General features: G+C 39.8%; 1 protein-coding gene across 1 annotated transcript in view; it reads left to right on the top strand.

The window, feature by feature from the left end:
* The first annotated feature begins 6,470 nt into the window (after window positions 1–6,470).
* The window catches only part of FECH (ferrochelatase), a 49,761-nt gene continuing 28,485 nt past the window's right edge, over window positions 6,471–27,746 (top strand). Inside the window, exons 1-4 of the mRNA XM_020994668.2 lie at window positions 6,471–6,717; window positions 11,129–11,261; window positions 24,944–25,063; window positions 26,139–26,287. Of these exons, the coding sequence (XP_020850327.1) occupies window positions 6,687–6,717; window positions 11,129–11,261; window positions 24,944–25,063; window positions 26,139–26,287 (433 nt within the window). The 5' untranslated portion in view covers window positions 6,471–6,686. The remainder of the gene's footprint in view (window positions 6,718–11,128; window positions 11,262–24,943; window positions 25,064–26,138; window positions 26,288–27,746) is intronic.

Genomic DNA, 27,746 nt, shown 5'->3' on the forward strand with positions numbered 1-27,746 from the left:
AAGCATCAAGTATCTATAGTCAGAATCATCCACCTGTCACCAGACTTCAGTGAACAGCTCACCAATTTTTAGAACTTCAGTTCTATATTAGAAGTTTAAAATTTTACCAATCAGACATATATTCCTGTGGGCCTACAATGGCTACGCTTTTTGCTGTTAGCACTAGGGAGTGTCTTTGGACCCATGATAAAAAGCTTTATTAATACTTTTCAAGTCTGTCATAATACTCTTTCAAATTTCAAATGCTAGTTCTCCATTTCAAATGCTAGTTCTCCGTTGCCATGACTTATCATGTCTCATCAGCCCCTCTATTATCATTTTAAGTCATTGGCTAGATGGTACTTCCTGAAGAATAGATAACTGATGATTTGACACCACCTGGTGTTGGGGAGACAGAGGAATGTGGAGTGGATCTCTAGACTTGAGATGTGAAGAGTTCAGATAGGGTCCACAGAGCTCCAGGAAAGGAGAAAAAGAACTGAAGCAGTGACCCCCGACCTTCTGAAGATTTGATGATTATGAGAACTGGGTTATTTAACCTGGAGTTTGCATGTGTAAGCACCACTGGTAATTTGTGTACTGGAAAAGAACCTGGACAAAATGATCATATGGCAGCACGGAGTCCTTGGAGAGACTAATGGTTAAATCCTGCTTCCATCTCTTCTTGATCCAGGCCAAATCACGTAACAGGCCCCAAGCCTCACTTTTCCTCATCTGTGAAATGGGGATAATACTACTTGTCTTACCTTACCAGGTATAGCATAAGTGGTATGGAACATCTGTATGCCAAATTTGTGGACAAGTCAAAAGGACCGAAGTGTGGGAAATATTTCTATGATAATTTAGGAAGAACTTTCAGATACACAAACACCTCTACTAAGAACGTTGTGGATAATCTCAAAGTTGGTGGGGAAAGGATGAAATGACTGAGTGTGACAGGCAAATAACTACACCTCTGATCCTGACTAGCTGTTGTGTAAACTGGGTAATTGGGTAAGAGTGAGTTCATGCAACTTCTGCTCACTGATGGAGGATTCTGCAGCATCATTGTGGTAAACAAATGATAGTTGGCACGTTGGAGCTATGGATTAGATGATAATTATGGCATGCAAATTGCTTCTGCTTTCCTTGGCTACAATTTCTTTTGCACTGAATTTGCCCCCTTTTTCTGATGAAGGAGATACAGCCCAAGTAATCTAAACTTAGTTTATGCAGCAGCTCAGAGGTGCCAATCATGACAAATAATGATTTAGGTTTTCCCCCCTCTCCCAAAGCACTGAGCTGAAACCAACAAATTCTTTTTATTTAGGTCTTCAGCAAAACTCACACACTGGGTCCTATCTGTGACAGGCCAGTGCTTTATCCACTAATTAAGTCACCCAGCCTCTGATAAATCCTCTGCTCTGCTGGGCTGCTTATCTGGGGCCGCCCAGGGCTTCTTTCATTCATATACATTTCTGTGTAGAAAGTGAATGTTTCTGCATAAGTATTTCTTGGTAAATGTGGAAAATAGAAGTAAAACAATTACCTACTCTATGCAAGAAGATCTTCACGATGTTTCCTGAGCCTTCGGAGGATGGGTCTTAGTGAAGGTTTTTTTTTTTAAATTTGCTCTGTAACTCAATGTCCTTTCCAGTTTATTTTCCCTGGAATTATCTCATTAGGAGGTAATGCAGCAGTGTGGTGTAGTGCTGGAATCAGAGGACCTGGGTTCATATTCTGTCTGCTTCCCGACTGTTTGACATTGGACAAGCCATTTAAACTCTATGGGCTTCAGTTTGCTATTGTTCTGTCTGCCTCCTTCGGGTTTTCCTTGGCAGTGATACTGGAGTAGTTTGCCATTTCCTTCTCCAGCTCATTTTACAGATGAGGAAACTGAGGCAAACAGAGTTCAGTGACTTACCCAGGGTCACACAGCTAGTAAGTGTCTGAGGCCACATTTGAACTCAGGAAGAGGAGTCTTGGTGACTCCAGGCCCAGCGCTCTGGGCACTACGACGCCACCTGGTCACCTGGGCTTCAGTTAACTTCCCTGTAAAATGAAAGTGATCACTCATCTCTAAGGTCCATTCCAGGTCTAAATCCATGAATCTATTCACTTCAGAAAAAATTTTGTTTTAGCTTTTCATCATTCTGCTAATCTTAATGTCATCATTATCCAATATTTATAGAGTATAAAGCACTGTTGATTTTCTAAAGACCCTGATTTTAATCTTAGGAATGGAAAGTTATATATTACAAAGCTGATCCAGCACTTAGCACAGTGTCTGGCACAGTAATAATTACGTTTATCTTATTGACTAGCCCTTATGGTGGTGTGATCATCCTGTATTTGTCTGTACCCATAAGATAAGACATGTCAGAAAAAACATGCATGTAGGTACATTTTGAAAAATAACAGTGCTAATAGGTTGCATTCAGATTTTGCACCAGTCAGGTGTAAAGGAGTGCAGTGAATAGTGTCTGACCTGGAGTCAGGAAGACCTGACTTCAAATCTGGCCTCAGATACTTCCTACCTGTGTGACCCTGAGCAAGCCACTTACCTCTGTCTGCCTCAGTTTCCTCATCTGTAAAATGAGCTAGAGAAAGACATGGCAAATTACTCCAGTATCTTTGCCAAGAAAACCCCAAATGGGGTCACAAAGAGGTGGACACAACTGAATAACAACAACTTAAGTAGCCTGATGAGCTAATTAAAATATGCAGGGAGTTGCAAAGCATCCATGATCTCACACGATTTTTACAACAATGCTGCGAGGTACTGAAGGTATTACTACTACCGTCCCTCACCCCTTTAAACCAGACTCGGGTTAAGTGACTTGCTTATGGTTTGGATTGTCCCCCAGAGAGGTCTCTTCTGGCTCCAGACCGAACTACCTTCTAGTAATATCAAACAAGTTTTTATGATAATAGAGATACTCCTTCTAGGTGAAGAGTAGTGAATTCATTTTTACACACCACATACCAGTACTAATGTATCAGTTTTGTACATCTCGATCTCTGGAAACATGACTCTTATCTTCTACGCAGTTGTCAAGTTAATATTCCTTGAGCCTAGGTCTTACGATGTCACTCTGCTACCTGAAAAGCTTTAGTGTCCCAAGACTCCTACTATGAAATACAAGATCCCTTTTGGAAGCATAGCCTGGTTCTAATCCATCTATTCTGACATTCCAGCCAGACCAGGCTACTTGCAGCCCCACCCTATCTCCAGACTTTTGGATGCCTGGGAGATAGGGAGACTGGGAGGGATAGAATATTCTTCTTTGCCTCTACCTTCTAGAGGAAGCCACCTTTTCTGAGCTACTTGGTAGTACTTTCCCTTCCCATTTCATTTTCTTTGTGTAAGATTTGTATTTGCTTATTTCTGTACCCCTTGTCCTCCAGTAGAATGACTTCAAAGGCAGGAAGTGTTTGGGGATTTTTTTTGTTTTTGTTTCTGTGCTTGTATCCCCAGCAGCTAGTAGGCACTTAAATCCTTGTTGAATAAATAAATAATGGACAACTGGATTTAAAATTAATAAAAATGAAAGCATATCAATAAAAATCCACAAATGAGTAATATGATTTATAAATATAGGTGCTAAATGAATATATTTAACAATGAAATGGTTTTGATATGCATTAAAATAATATGAAAATGGTTGCTTTTAAAAAGATCAATACAAGTAATTTTTTATGGTTTTCTTTAAAAAATGTACTGGATTTCTGTCCCCTAAAAGTATATAATATTTACAAACCTTTGCCCCATCATGAGTCTGATTTAAAAAAACCCTAAAATGCAAGCAAACTCTTTGAGTTCCTATGAAATTTTGCCCAATTTTTGCCTACTCACCAATCATTATGGAGTCTGTGTAGTAGATAGACAATAGATAAGCATTATCTTCATTTGGCAGAAAGTGGAATGTGGCCAGAGATAGGGTTACTTGACTTATCCAGGGTATTGCAGGTGCGACTAAGTGAAAAGGGAATTCAGACTCCTAATTTCCTCTTGCTTTCTAATTCTCCAACCTTAGACATACTGCTTCTTCTGGTGCTGAATTTAAACATAGGTAAAAGATTCAGGGTTTTTTTGGCAGGAAAGCACGTCCATCATACTAGAAAAACTCTTTGAAAGGGCAATAAAGAATGAATAGAATCTTAGCTAAATATAGATTTGGTGATGAAATATAGGAAAACAATTAAAACTATCATTCTCCATTTCTCAGAGCAACAATCCTATCAAATTCCCATTTGATTTTACCTTTAGATGCTGATGAAGACTGGCCCTTTTAATTGGGGCTCCCACTGCAACAGAAATAATCATTTTTAGGAAACTGAATAATTTGATCAGCACCTCAACTACTCAGGTACAAAACCAAAAACAATTAAAAAAAAATTCATGGGATGTTGTGGCCATCTTGGTGATAAGCCTCTCTCCTCTGAGCTCAGACAATTCAAGTTGCCAATTATAAGTAACTAATATACACAAGGCACTATGCTTAGTACTTACTGAGTATACAAAGATAATGATAACAACTGTTTCTGATCTCAAGGAGGTTACATACAACCTTAGAGTATATATATGTATGTATGTATGTATGTATGTGTATATATATTATACATATATATTTTAATACAGAATAGATAAGGACACTAGGCAACCAACAAGGTTTTATTAAGAGCCTACTTCATGCCGGGCACTAAGGATATAAAGTGAAACTTCCCCTGCCCTTTAGGAGATTACATTCTAAGCTTCATCTTTACCCAGATATTTTCTGCCCAGGAGTCCATTTCTGAGATGCCACCCTCCCAAGAAGTCCTCCAGGGACCAGGCCTGGAAGGAACTAAACCATCTGCCCAAATATTCTTAGAGATCATGTCCATGTACTCTCCCCTTCCACCGCCTGCTCTGAGATCTGTAATCAAAATCACATTGTCATGGCCTCTGGAAAGAGTGTGCCAGTTGGCTGCCCCAACGTTTGTGCACCATCTTTGCTGCTTTTCAGACCAAAGGCCCCTTCTCCAGCTACTGCTCCCCTACATACTTTGTCTCCCCCATCAAATGGAGCTCTTTGAGAGCAGGAACTATCTCACTTTTGTATTTTTAATCCTGAGGGTTTGGCACAGTTTTTGACACATCGTAAACATTTAATAAATGCTTTTAATTCAAAACATACACTGATAGGTAGGTTCAAAATTTGTGCAAACTGGACACAAGGTGATTTTGGAGACGAGGGCAGTCACATCGATTGTAGTAGGTGGTGGTAAAGATAGAATGCATTTCAGGCCTAGGGAAAGAAAGGCCCAGGGCTGGGAAATGGAATGCCAGACTAGGAAGGAGTATAACAACAAGCAATTATTAAGTACCGTGCTGGGCACTAGGGATACAAAGAAGAGCAAAAACAAGGATTTTACACTCTAATAAGGGAGACAGCATTCAAACAAAACAATTATGTACAAACTACATATGTGTATATTCATGTGTGTATATATTTACACATATATATGCATATACATACATACACACATTTGTGGAGCAGTAAGGTGGGAGAGTGTCACACTTGGAGTCAGAAGGAACCTGAGTTTAAATCTAGCCTCAGACACTAGCTGTGTGAACCTCAGCAAGTCCCTTAACCTGTTTTCCTCATCTACATAACATAACATAACATAACATAACGTAACATAACATAACATAACATAACATAACATAACATAACATAACATAACATAACATAACATAGCATAGCATAGCATAACATAGAATAACATAATACACACACATCTATCTATATCTATATCTGTATCTATAGCTATAGCTATAGCTATATCTATAGCTATAGCTATAGCTATATCTATATCTATCTAATAACAGCATCTACCTCCCAGGGTTAAGACTTTTTAGCTGGATAACCCTGGGCAAGTCATTTAACCTCTGTTTGCCTCAGTTTCCTCATCTATAAAATGAACATAATAACTACAGGGTTATTGTGAGGATCAAATAAGATAATGATTGTAAAGCAGCGCATAGTAAGTGATATGTAAATATTATTCTTATAGCCTCAGAGGCCCTTTCCAGCTCAATCTATAACTGGAAATTTTATGGAATAGTAAAGTATATCTAGATCTTTATATGAGCCAACAACTTGATACACTGGGAGAACACCAAACCACCGGCTTTGGAGTCTGAAGGTCTGAGTTCAAATCACACTCTCACTCGTACGATCTTAGCTGAATCACTTAAGCTCAGTTTCCTTAACAGTAAAAGGAAGGCGTTGGACTGCACGCCCTCCAAGGTCCTTTCCAAGGGCTGAAGGCATGATGCAGTGGTAAAGGAATAAGAGATAAGCGAGAGATGCAAACTTTACTCTGCCAGCCCTGCTTTAATCCCGTCCTCAGAGGGCAGAGGCGAGGAGGGGTGGGGCTTGGAGCCAGCCCCTCCTCTGCTCCCTTCGGCCCCTCCCCGCCCCCGGACCCCTGGGCAGATGAGGCACAGTTCCCTTGCGGGTGCTGCAGCGCAGCGGAGCATTCGGCGTCGTCCCTGCGGGGGGCCGAGCTCGGAGCCCAGCAAGGAGCCGAGCGAGCCGGAGCCCGGGGCTGGAGCAGACTCGCGCCGTGGGGAGGAGCAGGCGCGCGTGCGCAGGAGCCGTCGGGGAGCGGTGCCGCGGCCTTTGCGGAGCGCCTGAAAGCTTCCAGTTACAGCTAACATGGCCGCCGCCGCGCGCCTCCTGGGTCCTTGTAAGTGCCCCGCGGGCTCGTCGCCGCGGTCGTGGCTGTCGCTGCGGGCCGCGAGGATCGCGATAGCAGGAAGGGGGTCGCGGGATGCTTTTGGGGCTCCGCGGCCCCGCCTGTGGTGCGGGGGTTCCGGGGACTGGGGGATGACTCAGGTGCAGGAGCTCCCACCCGGGATGCAGACAGCAGAGCCCGCGGGGCGCGGGGCAGCAAGCGCAGGCTGTGGAGTCTCAGGTCCTGGGTTCGAATTCTGTCGCTGTCACTTAATCCCTGTGAGATCCCGGGCAGGGAATTCACTCTTTCAGGGCCCTGGTTTCCTTTTCTGTAAAATGAGGGGAGTGCTGCTATCCTGCCAGGCAGCGCTGTCATCGTGTGGCAAACTTGGGGGGGGGGACCAAAGTGGGTGTTAGAGTCAACTCTTCCCCAGCCGACAAGCATTGATTAGGTGCCTACTGCTGGGCGGAGACAGAGAAGGGCAAAAACTGGGTGCCTGCCATCCTTACAATCTAACGGGGAGCACATGTACAGAGATAAGAGATACAGAGTATGAAGAGTAATCCGAGACGGGAAGGCACTAACTGGTGGGAGGGCCAGGACGAGCCTCCTCCTGGAAATGCAGGTGGATCAGTCATTAAAGAAGAGGGGAAATCCCTGAGAGGGAGTGAAGACGAAGAGCATTCTGTGCTGGGGGCACAGCCGGGGCAAAGGCGGGGAGGTGGGAGATGGAGTGTTGGAGGAGGAGTCTGGCGAGTAGACCGGGATTTTAGAGTGGGGGGAGGGGGGTAGAGTGATTAAGAAAACCAATCAAGGAGAAACCAGAATGGTAGGAAGTGTCCGGTTGTGAAGGAATTTAAGTTCAAACAGAAGACATATCATATTATATTAATTATAGTATATTAATTATATTCTATTATATTAATTATATTATATTATATTATATCATATCATTGTGTGTATATGTATATATATATATATATATATACATATATATACATACACACACACACACACACATATATATAAATAAACTGGAGTTTATTGAGGCTGTACTTAGAGAGTTACGGCCCTCAACCCTGTTGGGAAGGAGGAGGAGGAGGAGAGAAAAATGCAAGTAGTGTGATGCAGGGTACTGACTTCAGATTCCAGATTGGTTCACATCCCATTCCTGATGCTTACACCCTGTGCAAACTATTCACGTAACTTTCCTGGATCTCATTTTCCTCATCTGTACAAGGAGAGGGTTAGAGTAGGATTCAGGGGTGGGGAAATCTGTGGCCTCAAGGCCACGTGTGGCCCTCTAGGTCCTCAAGTGCGGCCCTTTGAGTGAATCCAAACTGGCCCCATGTGGCCTCCAGTCGGCAGGGTCCCCATCCCGGCACTAGGTGGTGTTGGAGGTTCCTCTACGGCTTAGCATGCTATGCCAGTTGGAAGGTGAGCAGGAGGGGAGAGGTCGTTGTTGGGAGAATGGATGTAAATTCTATGAAACAGTGTTTATTTACTGATAGGTGCTTGCATAAGAAAAGCTTGGGAGCCCTGGTTGGGAGAAAGGGATTTTAGACCCATCCTCACTGACTGCAGGGGTGTAGCAAAGGTTTCTCCTGGCAGCTGTGTGTGCAGTGTATGAGGCGTGGGAGCGTCCACATGTTATGTGTTGTGGTGTTACTGGTTGGTTACAGAAGCTGGGAAGATTCCTAGAGGCACCTGTCTGAGTCACCGAGTGCCCTTCCACCACTGAATAACCAGTTTTTTCAGCCTAGAAACATCAAGTGCCTGGTACGCCCCAGTTGAGAGGCAGGGTGATGCAATGAATAGTGATTCTGTTTGGGAGATAGCAAGAAATGAGTTTTAATTTCCCTGAACCTCAGTTTCCTCATCTGTATTCTGAAGTTAATAACATGATCTGTCTACCTTACACATTTACCATGGGGGTCAAATGAAATAATGTATGAGAAGTGCTTTGCAAGTCTTCAAGCGCTGTATAAATGTGAGTTATTATTATTAGCATGGGCACACTACTAAGGTTATAAATGACAAATTTCAAATATCATACTTGGATTTTCTTTTTTGGGGGGGCAGTGGGGTTAAGTGACGTGCCCAGGGTCACGCAGCTAGTACATACTTGGATTTTCCAGAGTGGATGAAACCATGGTGTATCTTCCCTTTTAGGCCCCACTTGCCTTTACTATGAAGGGCATTGGATCACTCCAGGTGCTGGATATATGGAGGGGAGACAGTTCCTGCCTCTTTGTTTTTTATCCTGATCATCTAGCTCAGTGTCTTGTACATAATAAGTGATTAATAAACTGTTAAATTGAATGTTGAATGGATGGTCTTTTATCAGTTCTCATCCTCCTTTACCTCTCTGCGTGCTGTATTCTGTTGATCATCTTCTCCCTTTGCATATTCTCTATTCCCTTGATTTCTGTGATACTAACCTTTAACCTCTCTGATTGCCCCTTCTTGATATTCTCAGTATTATTTACCAGCTGCCCCTGTGGTGTGGGTGACCCCCCACTGTTCTATCTTGAGCCCTTTTCTCTCCCTGATTATACTTTGTTCCTTGGAGATCCCTGATCTCATCTGCTCCCATAGGTTAAAGTATCACCTCTATGTAGACAACTCCCAAATCTATATGTCCGGTTTTCTCTCTTGAATATCATCAGCTTTCTCCTAGAGATCTCCTCCTGAATTTGCCTTTGAGGTCTCAAATATAACACATCCATAAACAGAGCCATTTTCTTCCCTAAACTCGGCCTTCCCACTTTTTTATTTCTTTTGAGAGCACTATTATCTTTCCACATGGGAAAGACCAAGTACACAAAAAAATGTCTGTTGCCCAGATTTCAAAATGCTTTTGATCAGACACCTTTGGCCATCAGTACGTTTAGCAGAGACAGACTGGACAGTTGGACTCTTGGTTGGATCTGGAGTTGAACAGGAGGGGAAAACCCGATTGGATTGCTTTTGAGAAATTGTAAGCATTTTTTCCTGCTTCTCATAAAGGGAAAGGCCCATCATTTTAATACAGTCATTTTCCTGGTGTTGCTATATGGTGATGAGTCATGCAACACACTTGTCCTGGAAGATCCACAGTTTAAGAAGTGCTTAAGGGGTTATGAATGGAAAAAATTTAAGAAGCCTTGATTCTAGAGGATATTAGGCACATAGAGAAACGTTTGAGCAGGCTGAGCAGGTAAACAATGAAGTAGAACAGGAGTAAAGATGTTAGCAAGGAATTCTATGATAGGAAGAGAATGTGGACTGGTCACACCTGCTGACACATGGAGGGGGTGGACAGCAGAGGGCTCCATTGCTGCCCTTCTCGTATTAGGGGAAAGTGAGGGTGACCTTTGGCGAATTGGCTTGATCTGTTACACAGAGTGGACGCTGTGTGACCTGCGTCATTGGAGGGAGGGAGCTTCCAACTAGATAATATCATAGATCCATTTGAGTATTTTATACTCATTTGTGTGCGTGTTTTATCCCCCAGCAATGACTTACTCTTTTAGATCAGGACTCTTTTTTGTATTCCCCAAGACCAATCACAGTGCTTACTGCACAGTAGGTGCTTAGTAGAGGAAGGGATCTTATGGCTTATTGAGTCCAATCCCCTCATTTTACAGATGAGGAAACTGAGGCACAGAGACATTGGGTAATTTGAGGATCACACACTAGTAAATGTTTGAGGTGAGATTTTAACCCGTCCTTTTTTTTTTTTGTTTTTTTGGCTAGGCAGCGGGGTTAAGTGACTTGCCCAGAGTCACACAGCTAATAAGTGTCAACTGTCCGAGGCCGGATTTGAACTCAGGTGCTTCTGACTCCAGGGCTGGTGCTGTAGCCACTAAGCCACCTAGCTGCCCCCAATCCCTTTTCTTTTAATGCAGTCAAAATGTGGGAGGACGCTGTTCAGTTACCAACACTGACTCTCGGGGAAAGGTTAGAATGGGAGGGACTGAGTCAGCTTTCATTCCATCACTTGAACGCTGGTAGAAACAGGCCATGGGAACTAGTCAGCCTCGTGGCTCCTCACACATACCATGAGCCTGCTATAGGACTTAAACTTTGACTTCATTATAAATCCCCAGGGGGTAACACTTTGGAGATTTAGTGATAGAAGAACATTACCTATACGAGGCACTTCAGCAGTAGTTCAATCTGGTTGAGCAGATCTGTTATTTTATTTTCATAGGCTGACAGACAAGCAGAAATGGAACAACTAACTGAAATAAATGATATTCTGGTTCTGAATGCCTTTTTAAATCCTTTTGTTTCCTGCAAAAGACAGTGAGAAAGTGAACTCAGATTCCCCAGATCTCCACATTTATATAAATCCAGGAACTAGGCTCTTAGTACACCTTTTCAAAGCAATTACTTTCCAACCAGATTTCACACTACATTTATTTTAATTTTATTGCAGTGGTGAAAAGCAGCCGGGGCAGCAGTCATGGGAGAGTCCCTGGACTGTGGAGGTGTCAGTCTGGTGCAGCAGTGGCAGCGGCAACAGCCACACACACACAAAGAGCAAAAGCTCAAGTTCAACCAGAGAAGAGGTAAGAATTGAAGGCTTAGAGATAAAGAAGGCTTCTCTTGATTGATGTGAATGAGTATCAGTGAGCCTGACCTGCCCAGTAAGGAAGGGCCTACATAGATTCAGTTCATTGGGAGTGTTTTCTTCCCTTGGGCTTGTCGTCACCAAATGTGAGAATCCATGGAATATATTATGTGAGACATGTAAGCATAGCACTTTTATTGGGGAGAAAAAAGTTCAATCTTGAGCCATTTTCACTCCCGCCGCCTGCCCCCAAGGCACCCTCTCCTCATTGGGAAGAAAAAGGAGTACAGCGAGCCTTTTCATCTTGGCCGAGTAGAAAAGGGAATGCCGTTCTTGTCTGCCCTCCATTGACCCTTTTCTAGCCATCACAGCTTCAGGACGATGACCCCTAGTGAATGCCACACAGAAGTGGAAATGTTATCAGTAATTTGGGGTTGAAATTGGTTCTGGAAAATTATATTGTCACATTTGACATAAACTATAAGACCTCATTCTGTGTATAAATATGGAGTTGGAGAAGCTGTAGGGTTTTAATGTTTTATACTTTACAATCCTATTTCTCAGTTTTTTTTTGTGAAGAAGAAAGGGTATAAATCAGTCTTAAAACTCTTTTGTTACTGTTATTAATTGCAAAGTGCCTTGCACCACACTTTATTATTAACTATTATGGTAGTAATCATGTACAATGTTCCCCAAACTGTATTAGTTTATGAGACAGCGAATGTGAAAGATATTATAAATGTTAAGACATACACAGATTTATCTTGTCATGAACGTACAGAATTCTTGTGTTGCTTTTTCTTGGTATAAATTATTGACAAAAGAAACAGAATTTTACTTGTTTTTTTTGACCACGGACTAGCTTATATAAGTTTCATGTAAGTTTTAGGTAGGTTAAGTCAAAGGAAAACTTTAAAATTGAGAGAAATGACACAATAGTGAAAACTGTTGAGTAATATGTTTTCAATGTTTTTTTTTTTGATGTGCACAAGTGTTTAAAGAAAGGGAACCTGACCAATTAGGCTCCAATTACAGACATCGTATCTTTTTCTCTTGGGGAAAAGACTGTGATCTTTGATGGAAGCTTTACTCTTCACAAAGCTAGGAAAGTGGTATGTGAAGTTACTAATGCACCATTCATCATTCACAACATCATTTGGAATTAAGTGCAGTGGTGTTTAAACATTTTCAAATCCTTACTTCTCTTTCATGTACGAGATTGAATGTGGGTTTTCAAAAATGCTAGCAAAGCAGAGTAATGTCCCATTCAAACCTTAATGGTCAGTCTCCTGCTCTGAGCTCAGGTGGTGTAGATGAAAAGTAGAGTTCTAAATCCGGATTGAATGCTGATACCCTCTGTGGCTTTTGATAAGTCATTTGGTCTGGTATTTCCTACCCCCTAATTTATGAACTGGCATCCATCCCTGGAAAAGTGTATTATAATTTATTATTAGTCACAGGCTTTGAGAGAGAAACTAGGGGGACACTGGGCCAGGAAAGAAGGAGAGAGAGTAAGGGCACATGGGGACTTCACATGAGAGCATCCTGAATGTTCAGGTAACAGAAGACTACTAGTTCTCTGGACTTTGGTAAAAATTTTCTGGCTTTACTGTTTGGAGAGCCTATGGAACATTGCCTTTACCTCTAAATTTTAGTTTCTTAGTTCAGCAAAGCAGAGTAGTAACATCTTCCTTTAAGAGAGAATATGAAGATTTCTTTAGTTAACCCTTACCATGGGCTATACAATGGACACATCTCTAATAGTAGAAAAAGAACTGGCTCAGGAATGAATCAGAAGACCTGGGTTCTAATCTCACCTCTGTTGCTCGCTTTTAGCCAAGTGACTTTGGGCAAGTCATTTACTTCCCTGAGCCTCAGGGGGATGGGCTAGATGGCCTCTGAGATGCTTTCCATCTCTAGAGCTTTGAGTCTCTGCTTCCTATTTTTTGGGAGTTCTTGCTTTTAAAATTAAGGTTGAGAATTGAGACTCTTGCCTGGTCATTTACCTACTGTGACATGCTCAAGAGGGAGACTTTCTCCTCTGTAAATTTGACATTATTATCTGCTTTTTAAAAAACATTGACAAGGGCTTTCTTTTAAAATGATGATCTAAATGACTTTTTTTTTTAAAAAAAAGTAATTTATTTTTAGTTTTAAACATTCACTTCCATAAGCTTTTGAGTTTTAAATTTTCTCCCCCTCCCTCCCACCTCCTTTCCAAGATGGTGTGCAATCTGATATAGGCTCTACATATACATTCCTATTAAACATATTTTTGTATTAATCGTGTTGTGAAGAAGAATTAGAACCAATAGGAGGAACCACAGGAAAGAAGAAACAAAACAGAAGGAAAAAAAGCAAATAGTATCCTTTGATCTGCATTCCAACTCCATAGTTCTTTCTCTGGATGTGGATAGCATTTCCATCATGAGACTTTTGGAGATGTCTTAGATCCTTGCATTGCTGAGAAGGGCTAAGCCTATCAAAATTAGTCATCACACACTGTAGCTGTTACTGTGTATAACGTTCTCTTGGTTCTGCTCACTTCACTCAACATCAGTAAATGAGTTTTTTTTTAAAAAGAGGTATTTTGCAGTAACACCATTAATTAAGTAAAGAGAAAGGAAGAACTTAGTAAAAGGTCTGTCTTGCAGTATATCTAGGTGGATTTAGTTCTTGAATTGTCAAAAGGAACTCATTGACATCTAGGAGATGGATCCCCAATTAGCCCCTGAGTAGTAATGGTAAATCAACATTTTGGCACTTTTAAAGTGAAATGCCTCTTGCCCAGCAATTTTACCTCTTTTTAACCGATATTCTGACATAACTAATATTCTTCCGAGTGGCCTTAGGAATAATCATATTTTTAGTCTGGGGGAGAGGGGCATGGAAAGCTGTGGCACTGACTTTCCTGGCTAGACCTTTAATTCATTTCAACAAAAATTTTGGTCAGTAAAAATTTATTTATTTTTACAATTAAAAAAAATTTAGACTTAAATATTAAAACATAAATATACAATAAAGAAAAGAAAAAGAAACATTATAAACTTAAATACAAAATAAAAAAAGGAATAAAAGCATGTCATGTGCACAGCAGAACTTAAGAGAGGATTCAAAACATATAGCAATAAATTTCCATTTCAAAAAAGTCTTCATAATAAATACTATGAATTGTGTTGAAAACTATCCATCTTTTCTTTGCTTCCTTGTAAGCTTTCTTTTGTTCTCTGCTGTGTACTTTTCACTTTGTTCTTTTTTCCCCCTTCCTTTCCTCCCCCCACCAAGGTTACAATTAAGCATAGATATGTTTATATATAGATGTATACACATACATATACATATATACACATATACATATGTGTGTGTGTATATATACATATATATGTATATATAAACATATACTTTCCCTAACAAATTCTGCTCCTGATCTTTGCTGTGTTTGTTCATATCTTATTTCCCGTCCCTCCTGACTCCTCTACTTCATTTCTGTCCACTACCTTGCCCTCCTGTTACTTAACCTATCCCTGCCCCCCATCCCTCCCTTATCCTCCTGTTCTCATAAATCTAAACACCCTTCTGTAACTCCCTATAACCTATTCCCTCACCCTCCCCTCGAGAGATCCCTCCCTTATCCTCTCCCCCCCTCCCTATCCCCTTAGGGTTTTATTTCTTTCTGAATTTAGAATACTTTTATATTCCTCTAGATATATATGTATTGTTTCCTCTTGAACCATTCCCAATGAAAGTAAGTTTCCAGAACTAACAGGCCTCCTCCCCCTTCTAATTCCCCTGTTTTGGTTCTTCCTCTCTCACCTCATTTGTGTAAGATAACTACTCCTTTTAGCTCTTCCTAAACAGTTTTACTTTTTGAAGTCTTATCATACTCAGGTCTACCCCAGTCTTTCTTATGAACTACTCAGTTCCTAATAACAATCTTAGACATGCGTTTTACATTTTATATACATAAAATGTAAACACTCTGTCCGTGTTGAGTTCCCTGTAATTAGTCTTTGGTAGGTACCTAATATTTCTCTTAGTTCTTGTATGTCAAATCTTCTATTAAGTTCAGGTTTGTTTTTGACAAAGTACTGAAAGTCTGATAGTTCATTAAGTGCCCTTTTTTCCCATTCAGGATTATGCTTAGCCTTGCTGGGTATGATATTTTTGGCTGAAACCCCCGGTTCTTTTGCTCTTTGGTATATAATGGTCTAAGACATTGGAACATTAAAGGTCTTTTTGGGTCACCCCTGCCAGGTCTTGTGTGATTCCAATTGTGGCAGTAAGCATTTATTAAACACCTACTATGTGTCAGGCACTGTACTAAGTGTTGGGATTACAACAAGAGGTCAAAGACAGCTCTTGCCCTCAGGGAGCTTACAGTCTGATGGGGGAGATCACAAACAAACAATATGTACAAACAAGCTGTATATAGGATAAATGGGAAATAATTAAAAGGGGAACTAGAATTAGGAGGGGTTGAGAAAGGATCCCTGCAGGAAGATGTTTTTAAAATCAAGGCTGAGGATTTATTAAGTGCAGGGCATTATGATAGACATAGGCTATACAGGGATAAAAACTGAACATTCCTTGCCCTCAAAAGCTTCCTTCCATTCATCTACTGAGAAACAATATATCCACAGATGGAAAACACAAAGTGATTTTGAGAGGTGGACAACCATATCAGCTGTGGGATCAGGAAGGGTCTTGGGTCCGGGGTAGCACTGAAGTTGTGCTTTAGAGGAGGCAAGGAAGAAGCGAGTTACTGGACTTACCATACCTGTTGGAATTTCAGACTGCACCAGCGGCATCTCAAACTCAGCACATCTAAATCAGGACTCATTATCTTCCCCCATCCAAACACACACACACCTTTTCTGAACTTCTGTATTCATATCAAGGACACATCAGCCTTCCATTTACCTACCCTCTCAGCTCTCTTGTCTCCTACATACAGCGGGTTGTTGAGTCTTAGTGATTCTTCCTCCTCACAACACCTCTTGTATCCGTCTTCGACTCTTATAGTGATTTACTCTCCCAGCCATTACCGTAGTTCATTTCCTCCTCACCTCTTGCCTAGCCTATGAGAAGAGTCTCCTAATTGGTCTCCCTGCCTCCATGCGCTGACCTCTCTCACCTATCTTTCACATAGTGGCCAAAGTGATCTTCCTAAAACACAGATCTGATTATGTCACTCTTCTCCTCAATAATCTCCCGTGGCTCCCTTTTATCTCTAGGGTCAAATACAAACTCCTCTGGCATTTAAAGCTATTTACAAACTAGCTTCAACCTACCTTTTCAGAGTAATTGTGCATTACTATCCTTCACAAAGTGTCTGCTCCAGCCAAATTGGCCTTCATGTTTTCTCTTATACATGACCTTCTCTCTTCTGTTCCTGTGCTTTGCAATGCCTGTCACCTGTGCCTAGAATGTAACCCCTTTTCACTTCTAATTTTTAGACTTTTTTAGTTTATGTCAAAGTTTAGGCTAGGTGGCACAGTTGGCCTGGAGTCAGGAAGACCGGAATTTAAATGCAGCCTCAAACATTAGCTGTGTGACCCTGAGCAAGTCACTTAACCCTGTTTGCCACAGTTTCTTCATCTGTCAAATTAGCCGGAGAAGGAAATGGCAAACCGCACCAGTATCTTTGTCAAGAAAACCCCAAATGGGGTCATGAAGAGTCAAACACGACTGAAATGACTGAAAAACTAGAAGTTTATGTCAAAACTCAGCTCAAGTGCCACTTTCAGCATAAGGCGTTTCCTGATCCCCTTAGCAATTAGCGTCTTTGCCATGCAGAATTACCTTGTATTTATTTCTATTTATTTTCTATATATGTACATATTTCTGTTATTAGAAGGTAAGTTCCCTAAGGGCAGGGACTTTTTCTTTTTTTTTTTTCCTTTTTTTTTTTTGTAGTCCCATGGCCCAGAACAGGGGTGGGGAACCTGTGGCCTTGAGGCCATGTATGGCCTTCTGGATCCTTGGGGTCAGCCTTTTTATTTTTTTTTTATTTAAAATTTTTTTTTTTTTAGTGAAACAGTTGAGGTTAAGAGACTTGCCCAGGGTCACACAGCTAGTAAATATCAAGTGTCTGAGGCTGGATTTGAACTCAGGTCCATCTGACTCCAGAGCCAGTGCTCTATCTGCTGTGCCACCTAGCTGCCCCTAGGTTCAGCCATTTGACTGAGCCCCAATTTGACAAAACAAATCCTTTTATTAAGGGGATTTATTCTGTGAAGTTTGGATTCAGTCAAAGGGCTGAACTTGAGGACCTAGAGGGCCACATGTGGCCTGGAGGCTGCAGGTTCCTCAGCCCTGGTGGCTAGAACAATGCCTGGAACATAATAGACGCTTGATGAATGCTTGTTGATTGGTTGATTCCAGACATGAGGGAAATCTATGCAAAATTACTGAAGATTAAGGTCACATTTCCAAGATACGTAAAAAACGGATTCAAATTTGTAACAATAAGAGCCATTCCCCAATTGATAAATGGACAAAGTAGATGACCAGGCAGTTTTTTTAAAAGAAGATATCTAGACTGTCAATAGCCAGTTGAGGAAAAAATGCTCTAAATAATTAATAATTAGAGAAATAAAAATTAAAGTGACTCTGAAGTTGCCCTTCAGATTGGCAGAGTTCATATTGAAAGAGTTATGAGAAAACCAGCACACCAATGCACCAGGTAGAGCAGTGAGTTGGTCCAGTCATTTAGGAAAGCAATTAGGGACTATGACTGCTAAATCCCTAAACCACATACTTTTTGACCCAGCAATACCATTACTAGTCCTTTACCTTAAAGAGATCAATGAAAGAGGAAAAGAACTCACATACACAAAAACAGTAGTTCTTTTTGTGGTAGCAAAGAACTGGAAACTAAGGGGGTACCCATTAATTGAGGGATGGTTGAACAAATTATGGAATTATGAATATAATAGAATTCCATAGTGCTATAAATGATGAAAAAGATAGTTTCAGTGAAACTTGGGATACCATTTGTGAAATAATGCAGAGTGACACGAGTACAACCAGGAACAATTCATAACACAGCAACACTGTTAAAACAAACAACTTTGAAAGAACTCTGATCAATGCAGTGACCAGCTGTGATACCAGAGGACCAGTGATGAAGCTTTGCTACTTACCTTCTGACAGAAGTGATGGAATCAAGATGCTGAATGAGATAATTTTTTTTTTCATATGACCAATATGAGAGTTTGTTCTGCTTAACTATGAATATTTGTTACAAATGTTTTGCTTTTCTTTTTCAATGGAGGGGAGGTGAGATAGAAAACTAATTTTTGTTAATTGAAAAAATTTTTTTTAAATAAAAGCACAGCCATGGATGGTGGAAAATGAAATACTGAATTTGGAAAACAACGGGTAGGCTAATTTGACTAATGGAGTAAAGTAATATGAAATCAGACTAGAAAGATAAGTGGGAATCGGATGGTTAAGGACTTTAGGTGCTAGACTGAGGAACTGGTACTTTTTTATTAATAAAAGAGGAAGCTGCTGATTTTTAGTAGGTGAGTGACATGGTCAGATATGTGTTAGAAATTACAATCTGACGACTGTGTGGAGAATGGATCGGAATGGGGGAAAGACTAGAAGCAGGAAGACGAAAATTAGGAAGTTATTTCAATAATCCATTTCAGAAGTGAGGAAATCTTGAACTAGGATATAAGCTGGGTAAGTAGAGAGAAGGGAACAGAGATATAAGAGAAGTTGCAGTTGTGGCATTACCAATATTCGCCAACTGATTATATATTGAGGGTAAGGAAGAGGGAAGGATCAAAGATGATTTCAAGGTTGAGAACTTGGGTAACTAGATGGATGGCGATGTCCTCTATAGAATTAAAGAACTTTGGAGGGAGGAGAAGTGTTGAGGAAAATATAGCAATATCCATTTTGGTATTGAATTTGAGGTGCCAGTGGGAGCTAGAGATGCCCCGGAGACATTTTGTAATGTAAAACTCAACCTCAGGATAGAGGTTAGGGCTGGATATATAGATATGGGAACTGTCTGCATAGAAATATTCATTAAAGCAATGCAAGCTGATGACATCACCAGCAGAGAGGTAGAGAAAGAGAAGAGTCCCACCAAACTCTGGATTAGTGGATGGAGCAGGCTGATGATTCAGCAAAGGAGACTAAAAGGGAATGATCATAGGAGAGACAAGAGGAAGCATCACTTGCAATGGTAAAGCATTGTAGAGAATATTGGGTAGTAGGCAGTGATTCAGAATGAAATTAGTATAATCTTGAGAAAAATTTGTACAAGGACAACAGCATTGTGAAATAAAACACCTGACTAGTGCATGTCTTGAGAAGAGAGATGTTGAAACATATTAAAGATGATGGACTATAATAGGTACAGAGACACTGTATAGATGTGTTTTGTTTAACTATACTTAATGTACAAGGGGTTTTTTGGGGGGGGTTGTTTATTTTTCCCCGTTTTAATTTTTTAATTGGTAGCTAGGTTAGGAAGACGGGGGCAGCAACAATTGATGCCATACCCTTAAAAGAGGGCCATTGAACCATTTTTTAAAATGCACAGAAGAGAAGAAAAGGACGTTTAGAAGGAAGCATAGACAAGCAGGGCAGTTTTGAAAGTAACATGTAGAATTATTATGTACTTTAAAAAGTGGCATGAAGACAAAACAGGAAAATGATAAATGTTGGAGAGGATGTGGGAAAATTGGAACGCTAATACATTGTTGGTGGAGTTGTGAAATGATCCAACCATTTTGGAGAACAATTTGGAACTGTGCCCAAAGGGCTACAAAAATGTGCATACCCTTTGATCCAGCAATAGCACTTCTAGGGCTATATCCCAAAGAGATCAAACAAATGGGAAAAGGACCCACATGTACAAAAATATTCATAGCAGCTCTTTTTGTGGTGGCAAAGAATTGGAAATTGAGAGGATGCCCATCAATTGGGGAATGGCTGAGCAAGTTGTGGTATATGAATGTAATGGAATACTATTGTGCTATAAGAAATAATGAACAGGCTGACTTCAGAAAAACCTGGAAAGACCTATATGGTCTGATGCAGAGTGAAGTGAGCAGAACCAAGAGGACTTTGTACACAATAACAGCGATGTTATGCAATGACTAAGAATGTTAAACTGAACCCTTCTCAGCATTACGAGGATCTAAGACATCTCCAGAGGCCTCGGGATGGAAAATGCTGTCCACATCCAAAGAAAGAACTATGGAAGTCGAATCACTCTCACTTAATTTTACCTTAAGTTGAATTTTGTTACATCTTTCTAATGGTTCCTCCTATTGGTTTTAATTTTTACTTATAACTTTACTAATGTGAAAATATGTTTAATGGGTATGTAACTGTAAAGCCTATGTCAGATTGTGCGCCGTCTTGGGGAGAGTGGGTGGGGGGAAAGGGAGAAAAATTTTTCAACTCAAAAGCATATGGAAAAAAAAAATTAAAAAAAAAATTAAATTAAAAAAAAAAGTGGCATGAAGATGCTTCCGCTTCTGGGAGCCAAGATGGCAGAGTAAGAGGTAAGTCTCTCTTACTCTCCCTTATTGATCCCTGAAAGCCCAGAAAATATCACCCCAGGAAAAACCCTGGAACAGCTGAACCAGATGGAGTACAGCAGTCCAGTAGCTCAGGTAGTTTGAGCGATTAACTGGAAAGGTCCCTCTTACCCTGGGGGAAGGGGAGCAGTACAGAATGGAAGGCATCCTGGCAAGCTAGTGGAAAGCCCCACCTCAGCATATCAGGAGGAGATCCTGAAGCCCAGGTGGTGGAGCAGGCAAACACCAACACCTGGACTCTGAGTGCCTCAGTGAGGGTGGGGGAACCGGTGGAAACCAGCTTAGAAAATCACCAAGTGCCTTGGCATTCTATAGCAACTACCTCTCCCAGTTCCTCAGCAGAACTAAGGGAAGCAGTACTGCAAAGGGCCCCAGGAGGATAAACACCCTACAACATCCATCTGAAAAGAGCTGAAGAAAGCAAAAGGAAGGAAAGGCCTGGGTGAGCAGGAAATCTCCAGGAGCCACACTACCCAATCCTACCCCTAGAGTTTTCAGTGTTGCTATTTCCAGCCCAACACCAGGTAAGTTGCCAGAATCCTATAGCCTCCAACTGCCAACATTGGAGGTTCCAGCACACAAAGCCATCGACCAGGCCCTAGGCTCCCAGCACAAGAAGCTTGGGTCAGTGCCCTCTGCTCCCCAGCAGGAGAGCCCAATCTCTTTAAAGGCCAGGGAATAAGAAAACACCATGAGCAAAAAGAAACGTACTATAGATTCTTATTTATGGGAAGAGTGAAGATCAAGGCAGAAATTCTGAAGAGGACAACATTGTCAACAAACCCACATCTGGAACCTCAAAATGGAATATGAACTGGTCTGAAGCCCAAAAAGCCTTCTAGAAGAGCTCAAGAAGGATTTTAAAAGTCAAATGAGAGAGGTAGAAAGAAAAATGGGAAAAGAAATGAGAGGTATACAAGAGAGAGTCAATAGCTTGGAAAAGGAAGGGCAAAAATTAACTGTAGAAAACAAGTCCTTAAAAAATACAATTGGCCAACTGGAAAAAAAGTGTACTAAAGAAAACAAGTCCCTAAAAAATACAATTGGCCAAATGGGGAAGAAGGTACAAAATCTAATAGAAGAAAGCAATTTGTTAAAAATTAGAATTCGGCAAATGGAAGCTAATAACTCTATGAGAGAGCAAGAATTAGTCAAACAAAAACAAAAGAATGAAAAAATTGATGAAAATGTAAAATATCTCATTGGTAAAACAACTGACCTGGAAAATAGATGCAGGAGAAACAATTTAAAAATTATTGGTCTACCTGAAAATCATGATGAAAAAAAGAACCTGGACAGTATCTTTCAGGAAATCATAAAGGAAAACTGCCCTGAGGTCCTAGAACCAGAGGGTAAAATAGCCATAGAAAGAATCCACCTATCACCTCCTGAAAGAGATCCCAAATTGAAAATGCCAAGGAATGTAGTAGCCAAATTCCAAAATTACCAGGTCAAAGAGAAAATACTGCAAGCAGCCAGAAAGAAATTAATTTAAATATCATGGAACCACAGTCAGGATTACACAGGACCTTGCAGCTTCTACATTAAAAGACCGTAGGGTATGGAATATGATATTCCATAAGGCAAAGGAGCTTGGATTACAACCAAGGATCAACTACCCAGCGAAAATGAGCATGATCTTTCAGATGGATATTCAGCAAAATAGGGGACTTCCATACCTTCCTGATAAAAAGACCAGAGCTCAACAGAAAATTTGATCTTCAAATACAAGACTCAAGAGAGACATAAAAAGGTAAATGGGACAGAAAGTAACAACATGTTATTAATAAGGGCAAAATGTTTACATCCTTATAAGGGAAGATGACACTTTGTAACTCTTGAGAACTGTATTGTTATTACACCATGTTAAAGGGGCATACATAAAGGGGGTGAATATAAATTGACTTAGATGTAATGATGAAAAAAATCTAATTAAGGGGGTTAAATGGATCCAAGTAAGTGAATTAATCTGATCTAAGAAAATCTACTGAGAGAAAAGGAAAGGAGGAGTCAGACAAGGGTAAATTACATCACAGGAAAAGGTACAAAAACCTATTACAGCAGAGGGAAAGAGGGGAGGGAGATGAATATTGTTTAAACCTTACTCTCATCAGATTTGGCTTAAGAAGGGAATAACATAATCAGTTAGGCATAGAAATCTAACTTGCCCTATAGGCAGTAGGAGGGAAAAGGCGAAAGAAAAGGGAGGGGGCTAATAGAAGGGAGGTGGGACTGAGAGAAGCAGTGGTCAAAAGCAAAACATTGGTGAGGAGGGAAAAGGAGAAAGAAAAGCATAAACGGGGGGGGGGAAGGATGAAAAGAAAGACACAAATAGTTATCATAATTGTGAATGTGATATATGAAAGTAATGGAATACTATTGTGCTATAATAAATGATGAACAGGAAGTCTTCAGATAAACCTGGAAACACTTGTATGGTTTGATGCTGAGTGAAGTGAACAGAACCAGGAGAACTTGTACATGGTAACAGCCACATTGAGTGATGACTGACTTTGATAGACTTAACTCCTCTCAGCAATAAAAGGATCTAAGACATCTCCAAAAGCCTCATGATGAAAAATGCTGTCCACATCCAAAGAAGGGAACTATGGAGTTTGAATGCAGATCAAAGCATACTTTGGTATTTTTTTTTCTTCTGTTGTGTTTTGTTTCCTCTTTCTGGTGGTTCCTTCTATTAGTTCTAATTCTTACTTACAACATCACTAATGTGAAAATATGTTTAATAAGAATGTATATATATAGCCCATATTAGATTGCGTACCATCTTGGTGAGGGAAGTAAGGAGGGAGGGGAAGAAAAATTTAAAACTCAAAACCTTGTGGAAGTGATTGTTGATAGAATAAAATAAATTAATAAATAAATTTTTAAAAAAGTGGCATGAAATAGAGTCGTGGTTTCATATAATCTTTTTATATTCTCTGTTCTTTCGCTTGATGTTTAAGTTCAAAAAATAAAATTTAAAAACAAAAAAGTTAATTGGCTAACAAAAACATGTGATGGAAGAGTAGGGAAAACAAGAAAGGCATCTATACATTTGTATAGGTTTTTGGAACTGGGATCAATTATTCTGTGATCTATGTGGAAGGTGTCTGGCAACCATATTTTGAAGGAGGAAATTTTATAGCTAGAGTCATATATGCAAGAAGAATGACTTACAAAAAAATAGCCAACTTGAGGTTTCATTGAATTATCGTGTTATTATATGGTTGAAATCTTGAGTTGTAGTAAGGGCAAAGATTGTTTAGTAGATCCCCAAGATAAATTCATCTCTTCATGGCAGCTTTTTCTAACCAATTTTATATTTTTGACTTGACTCTCAGCTCAGAAAAGACTGAGCCTCATTTCAGTTTCAAGGCTAAAATACAATGATCCAAGAGAACTCTGAAGGACATATGATGAAAAATGCTGTCCATCCCCAGACAAAGAACTGATGGTGTCTGAATACAGATTGAAGCATGCCTTTTTCACTTTCTTTCTTTTTCTTGAGTTTTTTTTGTCTGTGTTTTCTTTTACAACATAATTAATATGGAAATGTTTTGCATTATTATATGCATGTAACCTATATCGAATTGCTTGCCAAGGAGGCAGGGTGGGGAGGGAGGAAGGGAGAGAATTCGGAGAACAAAGTTTTAAAAACAAATATTAAAAATTGTTTTTACTTGTAATTGGGAAAAATAAAATACAGAATAAATTCAGTTTCAAGGCTGAAAGTCATGAGAATTGGTTTATTATTGTATTCATCCTCTGTATATATCCAAGATTTTTAATATTCAACCTGGGCTGAAGGCTAGAACCTTACTGTGAAAAAATTTCAGGATAAAGAAAGTGCAGAGTTGGGAATATGATAATAATATTAATAGTTATAATAATGATTAATAATATGATGTTAATGAGAGGGGTGGCTTAATGTATATTTGTTAACATGAATAATTGTGGTAAGTGAATCCTTATATTTTAACTCATATTTTTATACAAGACTATATTTCATATATTACATTAAAGTTGGTGAGACAGGGGTAGCCTAAGTATATTTCAGCTCTAAAGGAAAATAAGAACATTTTTATACCAACTTTTATATTATTTTACATAGGAAGCCTAAAACCGGAATATTAATGCTAAACATGGGAGGCCCAGAGACACTGGGAGATGTTCATGACTTCCTACTGAGGCTTTTCCTGGACAGAGACCTGATGTCACTTCCTGTGCAAGAGTAAGATATCCATCTCTCTGTAGCCTTGTATCTCTATATATTTGGAACTTTTAAGAATTTTTTTTTAGCCTTTAAGCATATCATTGTTTGCTAATGAAAGCATATTACTTTTATCATGATTATTTTAATACAATTTTTTTTTCTTTTGGGAGGGGATGGAGATGCTGGTAGAGCTGTTTTATTATTTAAGTTGTTAGAATATGACTCGGGAAGAACTCCACGTAAAAAGAATGAAAGATATGTATATCTTCTTGTCTGACCCTTTACTCCACAGAGAACATGTACACTGTTTAAATAATTAGTCCCAGAAATCTAAATCCAAATTGCCTCATAAATATCTGTTACTTGCTTTGTATCAGTCTAAGAAACGTTTATTAAGTGCCTACTCTGTGCAAGGCATTGTGCTTACACAGGCATATCCTCTTTAATTGGTTCTGTGAAAGCACGTTAGACAAAACATCATTACAGGGAGCAACTGTTTAATAGGAACAATGTTATAAATATTACAAATGCATACTCTTTTAAGGCATTTTGTTAGAATTTATAAACATGGTTGTAAAATAATGTCGATTGGATCAGTGTTAAGTGGGACATACCTTTGTAACTAAACTGCTTCTTAGCTAAATATTTAGTAAAGCAGTAGTTGCCTCTCATTTGTGTTGTGAATGTGTAGGTTTTTAAAGTTTGTGCAGAGGGCTTGTGCATAGCTTGATCTCCCATGTTATAGCTTTTGGTATATTCAGGAACCAAAAGATTTTCTGTAAGAGAACAGCTATCCCCAAACTGATCAGTTGGTTTGGAACTGCAGTCAGGTGTGATTTCAGGGTGTGTTGCCAGAGTGGCAGATGGAGCAGATGATTGTCAGAAACGTCTGGCTCTGTCTGCTCTACTACTTTGGGCCAAAAGAGCCCATTTTTCTAGTGATCTGGCCGATGGATTTTTCAACTTATCTCGTCAGTTTCTTTCTTTCTTTTTTTTTTTTGGTTTGCTTGTTTTCTTTCTTGGGTGAAAAATGTTTCTTAGCCTGCTAAGATGAAGTAAAGCCAACAACTTACCTGAATGTTGAATGATTTAGCAAACTGGCCCCGTTCATCGCGAAGCGTCGCACACCCAAAATTCAGGAGCAGTACCGTAAGATTGGAGGTGGTTCACCAATCAAAAAGTGGACTACCCAGCAAGGAGAAGCCATGATAAAGCTTCTGGATGAACTTTCTCCACACACAGGTACTTGTTAATGAAATACTATTAAATATTAAAATACTATTAAAATATTTTTAAAAATTAACAGATTTATTTCAGGAGGGTTAAAAAATTGAATAACAAGTGCAGTGAGTGTATACATGTTTGTGTGTGTGTGTGTGTGTGTGTGTGTGTGTATATATGTGTATGTGTGTATCATCCACATGTAAACACAGATCTTATAGTGTGACTTGATGGGGAAGGAGAATAGGAGCCCTGAACTTTGTTCTTTATGGAATTAATGCATATCCTTTAGTGTATCTTCTTTTCTTTGAGTTCCTACAGTATAGATTGAAAAAGAGTTCTGGATTCTTGGTTTTAGAAGGAACTCAGAGGCTATATAAACATAAATTACATCATAGAGAAAAAATCATGGGCAGTTGGGTGGTGCAGTGGATAGAGCTCCAGGCCTGGAGTCAAGAAGACCCGAGTTCAAATTCGGTCTCAGAGACTTACTTGCTATGTGACCCTGGGCAAGTCACTTAACCCTGTTTGCCGTAGTTTCCTCATCTGTAAAATAAGCTAGAGAAGGAAATGGCAAACCACTCCAAGTCTCTTTGCCAAGAAAACTCCAAAAGGGGTAATGGAGAGTTGGACATGACTGAAAAATGACTTAACAACAATAAAAGGAAAAAAAAATTCCAACTTCTGTGAATAGAGGATTCTTTGTAAGTGCAATAAATTGACTTTGTAAGAAATATATAGGATGTGTGTTACTTACTTACTTAGCCCACAACCTTTTTCTTCTGAGTAAGCCACTAACAAAATTAATGTTTAGAGCCAAGTTACTTTGGCATCATTTAAACCACGACATTGCTAGTGAACTATTACTTCTAAAACATTTCTATTTCTAACATTCTAAAAATTTATTATTATAGTTGTACATGCCACTGTAGTAGACACTGTATAGAGAATGTAGATCTGGTATCTGCCTTGTGATTGATTATCGAGGACATTCCGTGCTGGCACAGATATATATGTACAGGACAATTGGCTATATAAACATTTCACCAAGTCATGAATAGAAAGTAAATATATCAGATGCAAGACAAGGATAAATGCATTTCAGGAAGTGAGGGCAAAAATAATTCCATAATGAGAGATTCTAGCCATGCAAGATTGGATTGAGGGAAAAGGTCAGCTCTTCTTGAGTCAGCCTGAGAAGACTTCAGTCAGCCTCATCAGCCATGACACTTTGAGAAGCTGTTTTTTCCCATTGTATCCAGCTCAGTAGCCCCCTAGCATAGCAGCTCACTTGGAAAATTGTTCAGTTGCATTCCTGGATGTTAGGTGTGTTTCTTGGCTTTAGCCATAGCTCAAGGGCATTTCTTACACAGTTCTGTTTCAAATGCCACAATGCATCTTCTTAAATGTTGGGTGAAGGAGGTTTGGCTGACCTCCACTCACACCTACTCGATTGGGAACGAACTCTGTAGTCATTAAC

This window comes from Phascolarctos cinereus, unplaced genomic scaffold, assembly GCF_003287225.1.
Source record: "Phascolarctos cinereus isolate Bilbo 61053 unplaced genomic scaffold, phaCin_HiC Scaffold_4;HRSCAF=312, whole genome shotgun sequence".
In the NCBI taxonomy this organism is placed as follows: domain Eukaryota; kingdom Metazoa; phylum Chordata; class Mammalia; order Diprotodontia; family Phascolarctidae; genus Phascolarctos; species Phascolarctos cinereus.